This window comes from Athene noctua, chromosome 20 (assembly GCF_965140245.1).
Source record: "Athene noctua chromosome 20, bAthNoc1.hap1.1, whole genome shotgun sequence".
NCBI classification, from domain to species: Eukaryota; Metazoa; Chordata; class Aves; order Strigiformes; family Strigidae; genus Athene; species Athene noctua.
The window spans coordinates 74,477-86,669 of NC_134056.1; the positions used below are offsets into that span (position 1 = coordinate 74,477).

General features: G+C 39.5%; 1 protein-coding gene across 10 annotated transcripts in view; it reads left to right on the forward strand.

The window, feature by feature from the left end:
- GARNL3 (GTPase activating Rap/RanGAP domain like 3) overlaps positions 1–12,193 on the forward strand; it is a 58,992-nt gene that overhangs the window by 6,893 nt on the left and 39,906 nt on the right. For 7 of the 10 annotated variants that reach the window (XR_012634945.1, XM_074924142.1, XM_074924143.1 and 4 more), the window contains exons 2-5: positions 7,155–7,224; positions 9,571–9,645; positions 11,098–11,197; positions 11,628–11,746. Coding sequence is in view for 7 of the 10 variants with exons in the window: in XM_074924142.1 (XP_074780243.1) it covers positions 7,155–7,224; positions 9,571–9,645; positions 11,098–11,197; positions 11,628–11,746 (364 nt within the window). In the remaining 3 variants the exon portion in view is untranslated. Of the gene's footprint in view, positions 1–83; positions 243–7,154; positions 7,225–9,570; positions 9,646–11,097; positions 11,198–11,627; positions 11,747–12,193 lie in introns of those variants that run through there. The other 3 variants (XM_074924150.1, XM_074924151.1, XM_074924144.1) reach the window with 2 other exon arrangements.

Below are 12,193 nucleotides of genomic sequence, written 5' to 3' on the forward strand. Positions count from 1 at the left end.
AGCTCCGGGCGAGCAGCCGCTGGGGCCCTCCCTCCCTCCGTCTGCGGGCGGAGGACGCGCCGCTCGCGCGCAGGCCGGGACTACAGCTCCCGGCGGGCCCCGGCGGCGGCCAGCGCCGCGCGATGTGCGCGGGACGGAGCCGCGGCAGCGGCGCTGAAGGCGTGAGGCCTTCGGCCGGCCGCCCGCATGGAGCCGAGCGGCGCAGAGGCGGCCTCCACCCGGCTCCTCGGCCTCACGCAGCGGTACCGGGGCCGGGGAGGCGGGGGCCGAGCTCGGGCGGGGCGGGGCGCGGCGCGAGGCGGCGCGGGCCCGCGCTGTCGGTGACGGAACGGGCGGTGCTGCGCTTCCAGCGGCCGGGGGGGCGCCGCGGCGGCGGAGCAGCGGCGGAGCAGCGGCGGTCCCGGGCCGGCAGCCGCTTCCCCCAGGGGCTGCTGCCGCGGGCGTGGGCGGGGCCAGACGAGCGTATTCGGCGCCGGTCGCGCAGCTGGTGCCGCGTTAAGCGCTGCCGGGACGGTGACTGCAACTCCCCGGTTGCCGGGCGCGCCCGCGCCCTCGGGGGAGGCCGATGACCCGCTGCTGGCGACTGAGGATCTGGGCGCACGGGGGGAGCCCGCGGGCCGTGCGGCCGGGTCGTGTGGGCGCGCGGCGCCGCTGCACACTCAACCCCTGCAGCCGCTACCCGCGCCCCCGGGAAGGGGCGTTCCGTGTCCAAGTCCTGAAAGACAAAACTTGTGATTTGACTGGGATCCTAAAAAAGACATGCTTAAATTTAGATTAGGAAATATGTTTAAACTTGCTTTGTTGTTCAACTCTCAAGGCTGTAGGAGCTTCTGTTGGAACGGAAGGGAGGTGTCCCTCTCTCCCCCAGTGCTGTGCGTTTATACGACAGCATCTGTGTTCCAAAACAAATGGGGAAGGGAGGTGGAGTGTACTCTGGGTGCCGTACAGATGTGTATAATCTGGGGGTTTTTTAGGTGAATAAAGGCTCATCTGTATTAAAACGCTTTGCAATATAAGTACATTCTAAATTATTAAACCAAACTGGTCTGAGCTACTGGTAAACTAACCTAAAGTACTTCAGTTCACCTTAATAGAATGAAAAGTATTTTAAAACTGGCATAACGGGAGCGACAGTGTTTTCCTGATGTAGATGATGTCAGGACTGAGGAAGGATGTAATCTAGGGAAGAAAATAAGGATAATGTTAATCACATCATATTCTTAAAATCAGATTATGTGATGTCATAGAGTTGATAAGTACAAGTCTTGGTGGTGACCAAGAATGGAGAGCCAAAGAGGTATGCAGGCTAGAATTCATTGGGGAACACGTGCACTTAGGCAGATAGCATGATAATGTAAATCTATGCATAAATTGAGGCTAAGATGCTTAACTTCCATGAAGTTGTCTGTGTAGCATTTATGTTGGTGTGAGATTCTGCTTTAAGTGCTTGATACGAAGCAGATGACAAGTATGATATGAAGTAGAAGTGTGATATGAAGTAGTTAGGTTGAGAAGAAGCAGAGACAGAGATTACCTATTGAGGATAATTTTGTTTTTTAAAAGGACTAGTAGTGTGTTTGAAAGTTAGGTATGGTTTAGGTACTTTGAATTGGGATGCAGATGGATAAGAATATTAATAGTAAACCACTATTGTTTTAATCAACGTTTTCCTCAAATATACTTCTGTTTTTGAAATCGTGAGAGTGGTGTTGGAAAAATACTTTTGATATGAAAGGCTGTGGTTTGTGGTGGACAATGTATTTCCTTAAAGTACTGGAATGTAATTTGTGGAGAGGATAGGAGCATAAACCTGTTCTTTATGCTTTTTCTGAGCTTGTCTGTGTTCTCCATCTGTATCATGTGGTTGAAGAAAACATTATTTCTCCCACTGAACTTGCTTGCTCTTGGCGTTCTCTGCATCATTTAACTAATATACCCTGTCTTGCTGCATCTGTGAATCTTTGTACCCTTAGCAGGGATAGATCTTAGGTATTTGGTCTGGAATGGAGTCCTGTGGGTTCACCTTACAAGGCATGCATGGATATCATGTCTTTCTTTTCCACCTCTGTCACCATAGGTGTCTGTGGCTGTGGGATTGCACTGGAGGCTGGTTGTGGTATCACAGTAACTCTTCTCTTTTCAAGACACGATGAACAGTGGTGCAAAGCCTCTGCCGTTTTCCTTGCAGAATGTGACAGTGCTGTCTCCTTGTTATTTTGTGTATACTGCTGTTGGCTACTGTCTGCATGCTTATCATTGTGTCTATTGTGCAATGACAGAACTCTGAAGCAGCCCTGCATGTTGTCGTTCTGTGGCCAGCAAAGTTAATGAAATGTCAAACGTTGGAGTATGTTGGAGTGCCTCCTAAAGGCAGCTATTTTATGCCTTGTCATTATGGAAATGCTAAAAAAAAATCTAATAACCGTACTGGGATTGTTTAGATCAAACTTTTTTTTTCTTTGAGAGTATGAAACAGAGGGTATATTCATGTGATAGAGAATATGGCTTTGTAGACATCATGCCAGTTGTGAAGAGCTTTGTATTTGCAAGTGCAGTTAAACCATAAGTTTGTGGATCAGATGGTCTCCTTCAACATCCTCTCTTTCATGGACCTCGGGGAGTCTTTATGGTGAACCCTTCTTTGGGCTAACTGGCCTCCAGAACTTTCCTAGAAGCAATGCTGAGTACACCTGACAGAATGTGGAGGACAATCATCTTTTCCATGTTGAGGAAGAAAAGATTTGTGTGGTAGAACCCTAACTTAACTCTGCGCCTCACCTTGTCTTTTGTTGTGACTCCCTGGTTGGGAAATGTTACTGCAGTAGTTGTTGGGATGTACCTTAATTAAGATCAGACCAGTGTATCTTGTCTGCTTTTAATTCTGCCACCATGTTTTGGACATAATTTTCCAGACTTTTTACCTGGGCTGCTAGGCATATACCTTAATGCACATTTTGCCTTTTTGTATTTCTCAATTAATGGCTTTCATGTCATGTCCTCCTTTAACTTGATAACTCATATTTTGTTGCGTTAGTGCATTCATATATATCTGTTTCTTAGTTACAATGTTTGCTTTTGAATGCTCTTTCATATTTTATTTTTTAAAACTTTTTTGTTAGCTACTGACTTTGTTATCTCTGTTGCATTAATATGCTCAGATCTCAGCATGCTTTTCCTGATAGAGTTTGACTTTCACTCGGCTGAAATATAACCAGATTAAGGTATACGACTTAGTTTGTGTGTATGCATATAGTTCTAAAATGTCTTCATAACTCCCTGGGTTTATCATGCAGGTAATTCATGAGATGGTATTTTCCTCTAGCTTAATGCATTTTGAGGTTAGCTTTGCCACGAGGCAGAAAATACTTCAGTTTTACAAACCTCAGCTTGCTGTTTTTCCTGCTTTGTGGAGCTATTGCATGACTGATGAAGGTCTCTAAAAATTATCCAGGTGGAGATGGTTCTGTTCAAAGCACAGTAGGCCAGGTGCTCTTTGTGGTGACTTTCTACTTTGTATAATATTTGTGTTTGGGGTTTTCCAGGTGTCAGACACACAAAATAGTGACCTGGCTTTTCCAAGACTTGAAAAGATTTATTATCCTAGTGACTGTTACTGGATTTTTAATTTATTTTTTTTTAACCGTTCCTTGAATTGTCATCTTACATACATTTCTTCATTTGATCAAAGACTGAATTTCCAGAGCTTGGCGGCAGCAAAACCTCTCTTGACTGCTATTTCCATAACATTCTGCCACCAGTACTGACGGTGACAAGTGTTCATTGATTGGAATTGCTTTTACTGTGGTTTCTAAGGCAACTAGCACACCTAGCCATAAAAACGAATGTTGCAGAACAAAAGTAGCACGCAAAGAAAGTGCTAGCCCTACCACAGTTACCTGATTTTTCTGTAAAACATTAATAGAAAAGCCACAGTGCCTTAAAATAGATTGCAAATGAGGCATTCCATTTGTTCTGTGAAGCATCTGCCAAATTTCATGTGTATCTCAAAATGCAGAAACTCAAATGCATTTGATGCATGACTACTTTTTAGGTTTTATCTGAACTTTTCAGATTCTTTCTGAGATGTGTGAAGTGGCAAAGGATCACTTTCAGCCCATACAAAACTAAACTTAAGACCTCTTTGTACTGTCTGGAAGGGAAAAGAAAATCTGATGTCTTTATTTTTGTCTGTATAGATGCTACTCTTGAAATACTTTTATGTTGCCATGTCTTAATAACTGCAGAGAAAATCTTTTAGCCAGATTTACATGTGTTTCCTTCTGAAAGTAAAGATGAGAACTCACGAGTAATAGCTTCAAAATTTTCTTCACTGCAAACCACACTGAATTAAAGTGGTGGTTTTTTTTTTTTATACTTCCCTTCAGATGATGGACAAATGGAAGAAGATTATGCATTTGCAATAAAATGTAAAACATGCGTAATTTCCTTGTAAATGTCATGTAGGAGTAGGATGAAAAGAGACTGTCCAAATACACTTTGAATGAGCATGTCAATAATTGCTACAAAACCACATAAAGTAGAAGGTAACTGTAAGAAGTTATTTGAGTTGTGCAGCTCACAGGTACATTCAGTCTTTTTACTACTGTGGGCCATCTTCTCTGTGTTACAGGCTCAGAAGGAGCTCTAAGTGTTGTGGCGTGCTACAACTTCTGTGCAACAACGTGGCAGTATTGCATGGCAAGGTTCACTCAAAGGTCCAACAGCAGTAGTGGTAGGTGTATAAAAGTATTGGACACAAAGTCCTCATGGTGTGTGATTGCTTAAGGTTTAAACCTACTTCTGGATGCTCAGACTTCCTGACTTAACAACAGCTTCTTCTCTTGATCTCCATTAAGATTGTTTCATCTTTGTCCAGTTGATAAGGCTCTGAAAATTCTCAGTGTCACAAATGTGAAAAGATTGAGAAGTACTGCTGCAAACTTTGAAAATTCCATCTTTGGGGCATGCTTTTTTCAGGTAGCAACCTGAAGAGCCTTACTCACTGGCTCATTTTTAATTTATATATCTCTGGGTTTTTGATATTGTTTCTCTTCTCATTTTGTCTCTGTCTACTTTCTGTCCTGCTGTGGGGAAAAAAGAGGAGTTATTGTTGTTACTTTCAATTAGAGTACAAGCTGTTAGAACTGCGGGCTTTAACGTTCATTTTTTTCAATCTCAGATATGGTAGGGCTCTGAAATACTTATGTCTACAAACAGCACATTGTAAGTAAGATCAAAGTGTAGCTTCTGAGGTGACAAGGGATTAGATCAGGACTCAAGCCCAGTTTCTTCTTGTATCACAGACTTTTTCCATCTCTGCTTTGCGGATTCCTGATATGGGAACTAACTGTTTTGCTGGAAGGTATTTCACGCTGATTCTCAGGAAAGTTAAGATTAATAACTGTCCCCAATCAAACCTAAGTTCATTGTGCAGGCAACCACAAGCTGAAAGCTAAATCATTGTATTTGTGTTTAGGTTATAATGCATCCAACTGAATGATTGATTTGTAGCTTGTAAAAATTGCAAATGTGCATTAACCTCAGTTCTTGTAGGCAGTTTTCCTCAAGTCACTCTCCTACTGCTACTGTGGCATGTATGTGTGTGCCCCCATAGGTGTCAGAACACAGACTTCATGGCCTTCAGGGGTCAATCTGGCTGTATATGGTCATTTTTGCTTAGGAAGCAGTCTAGATATGTTTGTGTGATAAGGGGTCGGGCTGAAAGGCAACTGACAGAGAAGCACAGGGTATACATTACCAGAAGCAATTGTCTCATCCAAAGATTTTACTCACATGAAGTTAGAAAGGCAGCTCTGTTGTTGTGACAGCTGACATTCCTGCTTAAGTGTGTGGGTCATTTAAAATTACTATTATAGTCATGTTCTTATCCTTCCCCCATAATTTACATACTGGAAGCAAATACTGGCATCATTTGGGGGAGTTTTAAAGTTCCGTTAAATGTGTCTTGTTTGTGTTGCTTTTCCTTGGGTAGAGACGTGAAATCCAAGTGGACAGAACTCAGAAATAGGAATCATGTTTAATAAATTTTAAGTACATATAAACGCAAATCCAAATAGAAAAGTTGACTAAAAATTAAAGCGTTTTGGAGTCCACTGTCACAGTATCTCCTACAGTCAAGTATAAGGATGTTACATTAAAATTTAGATGTTTTGTCTGTTTATCAATGTAATATTGCAATTTACAGTGCTGATAATTCTCAGAAAATTTAATCTCTTACTGCTGGATGGAGGGTTTCTTGTTTTGGATTTTTTTTATTTCCCATTAAATTATTTTGTTACTGCTGACTGAAGGGTGAACTGTAAGTTTGGAATATAATGAAGGATGATTGAGCTGCTAGCCCTGGTACAGACTGGGTAATCAAGGTTTATGTTAAATTTGTATCTAGGTCTTTATTTATCTTGTATTTGTACCACATATATCCCCATTGCAAAGGCAGGAGGCTTAGCGGTTATAGTTAAGAGATGTTTGCTGTCTGTTTTGACCTCATGAAGCATATAGTGATGTGCTTAATGTGTCATGATGGTATGAGGTAATATGTGGTAATGAATATAGATTTTGAATTTCGTATTCTAGGATTACTTTTGCTTGCTTGACAATTTTATCTTTGTTAAGGTTGGTGGGGGAAGCCTATGAAATGCTGTTCTTTCCTTATGCTTTTGAATTAAAGTAATTGTTTAATTTTTTTGTGTGTGTAGGCTAAAAAAAGACTGACAAAACGAGTAGCAACATACTAAGCATAAGATTATTGAGTGTAGTGCAGCTGTCCTGTTCGAAGCATTAAGTTTGCTGTTGGTTTTTCTTCCTTTAGAATAAACACAGATTTCAAACATGGTTATAAGCCATCACCTGCTTTTGAACTCTGATCACATCATGACTAAATATTTAATTTAATCATAGCTTTTGCTTCCAGTCAAGACACAGATATTTCTTTTCCTTTTGGGGGTAAGATGAAAACCAGACAGCAATGGCTGCTAGAGATTGTGCACGTTGTAAGGAGTGTCCCCTGCAGTAATGAGTTTATGCACTGCGAACCTTGTTCGGCAGGAATGATATTTGGTAATGGCAGGCTGTAGCGTTGCAGGAGATCTAAGGCTAGTTGCCTTGCGTACACTGATGAAGCGTTTCTATTCCAGCTCTGTCTCTGAAGATCTGGGTTGCAGACGTGGAGAGTTTAGCAGAAAGCATTATGGATCTGTGGAGCTTGTAAGTCTACATAGCCTGTCCTTTGATTTTAGCAGCTTATAATGCAGGGCTCAAATCCTTTTCATTTGCAGGTAAAAAATTGATCTAGTTTGGAAAGTGCACTTTCTAAGCTGGACTTGAAAGTTATAGGGTAATTAAAAGAGGCTTCAGAATAGATATATTAGACCTGTGCTAGAAAATCTTTTTACTAGCTTATTAATGAATATTTCATCGTAATGGGACAGGAAGTGCTATATAAATATCGTGTTTAGCCCCAGATGGATATTGAGTCTTTTTTGCTCTTATAAGCTGAAGATTGCAAAGTATTAGGGTAGCATTTGATAAAGTACTTGCAATTACGTGAATTAAAAACTGTGTGCATGCTTGTGTCTGTACCTATATACGTGTGTATGTGATTTTATGTGTACATACCTCAGAGTAGTGGAAAAAGGTTTAAAATTGAAATCAGAATAAGGATATTGAAAACTCTTCCCTGAAGTCTGTCAGTTATTTTGCATTTTCTTCAAAGATAAGTTGGCATGTTGTTTTTCTCATATATAAATTTCTTCTCCGCTGTGAAAATAGCAGTATGTCAACAGTTAAAATAATGTCACACTCTATACAAGGCGATAATGAAATTACATAAACTTACTATAGGAAAACGGAAGAGTGGAGTGGTAAAGAAACTGAACTCCAGCTCTCTTACTGTGGGAAGAAATCACTCATTTCCTTTAGCTATAGTGTAATTTAAAGTTCTTGGATATAATATTTATTAATATGCATGTAAACTGGGTGTAAATTGGTGGCTTAGTGACTGAAAGTTGCATTGCTAGAACACCAGGTATCTTTCTTCTCTTTCCATAGATTCCACATTATTAGATGTGGTGTTTTAATCAAAGAAGCAACTGCTTTCTGCTAAGAGGGTCTTTCATTACTAGTACTTAGATTCTTTTGCTGGAAGAGAAAAATTTATTGGTAATTATAAATTCACAGTAAGCTCACACAAATGGTCTTGTCTTTTGATTGTTTTTCTTAAAATTCTGCTAGTATTTTATGAAAATATGTCTTTTTATCTTTTGGAGTACAAACGTATAAAGGGGCTTGTCCTTTCAGATTTCTAAGTGTATAATATTGAGCCTTTCTTGCTTAATGTTTTCCACAGCAGCATCTCAATTGCTCAATTATCTCCACCTTTTATTTATTACAGTGCAGTTGTTTTGTCTCTGTTCTAAACATTTTTTCCCATGTCTTTCCCACTGGTATAATATGACCAGTTTGTCCATATCATTTCTCTTATAGTTCATACAAGGCACCAGTATGTGTTGGAGTTTTTGCTGTGTTAGTTTATTTCTGACATAGCCTGAGATCACTTCAAAGCAAGGAGCAAAGACAACTTCAAAACGTGTGATAACTCTTCCACCAAGTAAAGGGACAGTGTATTATCCTAGAATAACATGGATTGCCAGAGGGAAGCACAGAATGATATACCATTGCATTATTATCCAGATCCCATTTCATAAGTTTGGTATGATATGTGGCAGTCTCATTTTAACAGTTTTGAGAGGAGTAGCATGCAATATCATTGGCTGCATTCTCCTCTTCTCTTGTGGGGATCCTAAGCAGTGTTGCTGAACACATCAGAATTGTCTTGTCATCCTATGTTTTACTGACTTCTCAAGAGCTTTATTAACAGCAAAGAGAGTTTCAATGTTCTGGGAATCCCTGGATTCCCTTATAAAAAGACCAGGCAGATCTTTCCAGAGCATTTATGAAACTGTTGAAGTCTTCAGCTGGAAACAAGCTGTATTTTCTGATGTTAATGCTGGAAGCAGACCAGGACATCTCCTGTACCTTATGTTGTTCGGTATCATCGCTATTATGTTTGGAGATTCTTGCTGCTCTCTGTCGCATGAAAACATCAGTGAATAAAATGCAGTAGAAGACTGCTAGTCCCAGTAATACTGCCAAACAAGTAGAGTTTTAGGCTTAGCAAGGCTGAGAGGACAAGAATCATCATGTCTGTAAGACCCATTTTTTGGAAAGGAGCAAGCTTCAAAATCAATTTCTGGAAAGCAGGTAAGTCCCTCTGTAGGCTTACTGTGTGTTGGTGCAGAAAAATCTGAGACAGGAGAACTTCTGGTTAATACTGAGATCTACCAAAAGAGTGAACGGCTCTCCCACTCATGTCTCCTTAGAGTTATAATTGGGTCATTCCAAATCTGCAGTCAAATCAATAATAGCTGTGCTGATCCCTTCTCTGTGGGTAGTCATATGATGCCTGGGAGAAGAAGAAACTATAGTAAGCTTTGATTACTGATCACATGGCTATTTTTGGAACTAGAACCTCTATCATAAACTCTCTTATAGCTTATATCTAGTGATGCTGATGGAGCCATTCAAAGAGCTGGACGGTTCCGCGTGGAAAACGGCTCCTCTGGTGAGGTAAGTGGCTAAAGATACTCACAGAAAGCTGAAAAAATAATTCAGCTTCAGTTATTCTTCATCACGGAAAGATGTATTTGCAGTCAGTTACTAAGGAAGAGGACTTGAAAAATGCTAAATAATATGAGAATGTAAGAATCTGAAAGGAGGGAGATGGTGGCTTTTTTCTCCCCAAAGTCTAGCTTAGCTCTTCTTTTAAGAGCATGCAATCTTGACAAATTTTTTTTTTCAAGGGAAAGGCTGGTATTCTGTTTAGTTTTGGTAACGTTTTGCTCACCTGATTATGTTAGAAGAAAAATATCTATCTTATCCTCTGAATAACACTTTGCAGTCCCTAGTTCACCATTTTATATTTGTTTCCTGGTGATACTGCTATGTTCAAACTGACCTTTGTGCTTTTTAAGTTTATTCCTTGGTGTGATGAGGTTATAGCTTCATTTTTTCCTCCTTATTTGTCCTTTGGCAGCTATACTTAGCTTTTTAATCTCCTACTTAAAGGTAAGTAGAGCCTGAGAACTCATCCCCACCAGATTCCCGTGCTGTTAAATTTGCAGTATGTCCCCGCAGCCTCTCCAGTGACACTTAGGTTTCTACTTATCTTCGTTTTATTTGCAAAAGTTTTTCAACTGTAAATATCATCTTAAAAGAAAGAACACCTCATATTTTTGAAATATATGTAAGGTCTTGGTAAGCTTGTATTGAACTAATACAGGTGAACAGTAAACTTATTACTGGTCATCTGTTTACATCAGCACTGGCTGCAGAGTTTAAAGCAGTCTAAGTATTCTGCATTGATTCTCTGTGGGGTCATGTTCTGCACACTGTCTTTTTAGTTCAGTTTCTCACAGTTCAAAAGCTGGTTAGCTTGTGTCACAGAAAGATTCTCTGAGTGGGTGATGAATGGATACAGAGAATGGCTTTTTCTCTGCCTATGTCAGTTCTTCGAGGAAGAGAACTTGGCAATTTACTTTGACCAGCCAATCACAGAAATAACACTGAAGAACTTCCAGAGCATGCTCTGGTCTAGCAAGGAGTCCTTGAGAATTATTTTTGGAGAAAATAGAATTTGGAGACAGAGGTTTTTGAGGGTTTTTTTAATTTGATTTTTAAGTTTTAAATACACTGGTCTTCAAATTCCACACTGAAATATCTTCTTTTCAGTGGAAGACTAAGCTATTATTCACAAGAGTGGTGCAATATGAAAAGACTGTAGTTACTTAGAAAAGAAAGAGGGGAAAAAAAAAAGAAAAGGAGAAAATTTAATTTCAGCTGCACAACAACTGACTTCAGAATAATTCTTTGCTTTTCTAAAAAATGGTATACAGCTAATACTCTTCTGGTGAATCGGCTACTCTTGGTTGCCTTTTGCCTATATGATGTTCTCTAATTTTTTAATTTTTTTTCTCCTCCCCACTCAGCATTTCATCTAACAGTCTCCCAATTCTATTTCAGAATACAGACTACACTCCAGGTACATGGCACAGAACGGATGTGCATTTGGAAAACCCAGAGTATCATACAAGATGGTATTTCAAGTATTTTTTAGGGAAAGGTAATGATTTTTTTGCGAATGGACTGAAGTTTTGATCAATGAAAATGCAATGTAGCTTTGAATTGCTATTATTTAAATATGGAAAAAAGTATGGTATTAATTTAGTATTAATACATTTTCTGTCCTGTACAGAAAGCACATTCTTGTTTCATATGGTTTTAACCTGAAGAGAGAGGATGGGTTTCTGTAAGCAGTGGAACCCCTGCTTTGTTTTGAAACCCTTCTAGGCCTTGAAGGCTATACCTATCTCTTGTTTTGTTTTGATTTTTTTACACATCTGTGTATAAATACGCAATTATGTAGACAAGTATATATTTTTACATGTGAATGCATATGTTTACACATTTATACGTGTTTCTCTGTGTGCGTGTGTGAGCAGGTGTGTGCATCGTCTTTATGGTTGATAATGCTTCTTGTTTTTCCCTAACAGTTCATCAGAATTATATAGGTACAGATGCAGAGAAGAACCCCTTCTTTCTGTCTGTTGTACTGTCTGACCAAAATAATCAGCGCGTTCCTCAATACCATTCAATACTTTGGAGAAAAACAGTAAGAAACAAATATTTAACTGCTGCTCTGACTTGTTTTTTGTTTCCTTGTTTGTTTTGGATATGTTTATCATACACTTTTTTGCTTTCTTCAGGATTTCAGTATTTAATACATATTTTCCATTTTATACAATAAGAACATATAATTCTATCATAGTAAATAAAACTAAACTAGCTTTGTAGATAACATTATACTAAACTTTCTGACAGAAATCTGTGATGCCAAATATTTTTAATTGTTTTTACCTGCAACTCTGTTATTTTTAGAAATGTTGCCTAAATTGTTCTTGATTATGTCCTGTGTTATGTTTAGGTGATGACTTTATTTTTAGGATTTTCTTATGTAATGTTAAGAAACTAGGCAGGTGTGATACTGGTTTCAGTAATATTGTTTAATGATTTTTTTTTCACTTTAGATTCCATAAGAGCCTATTATCCAAGCAATTGA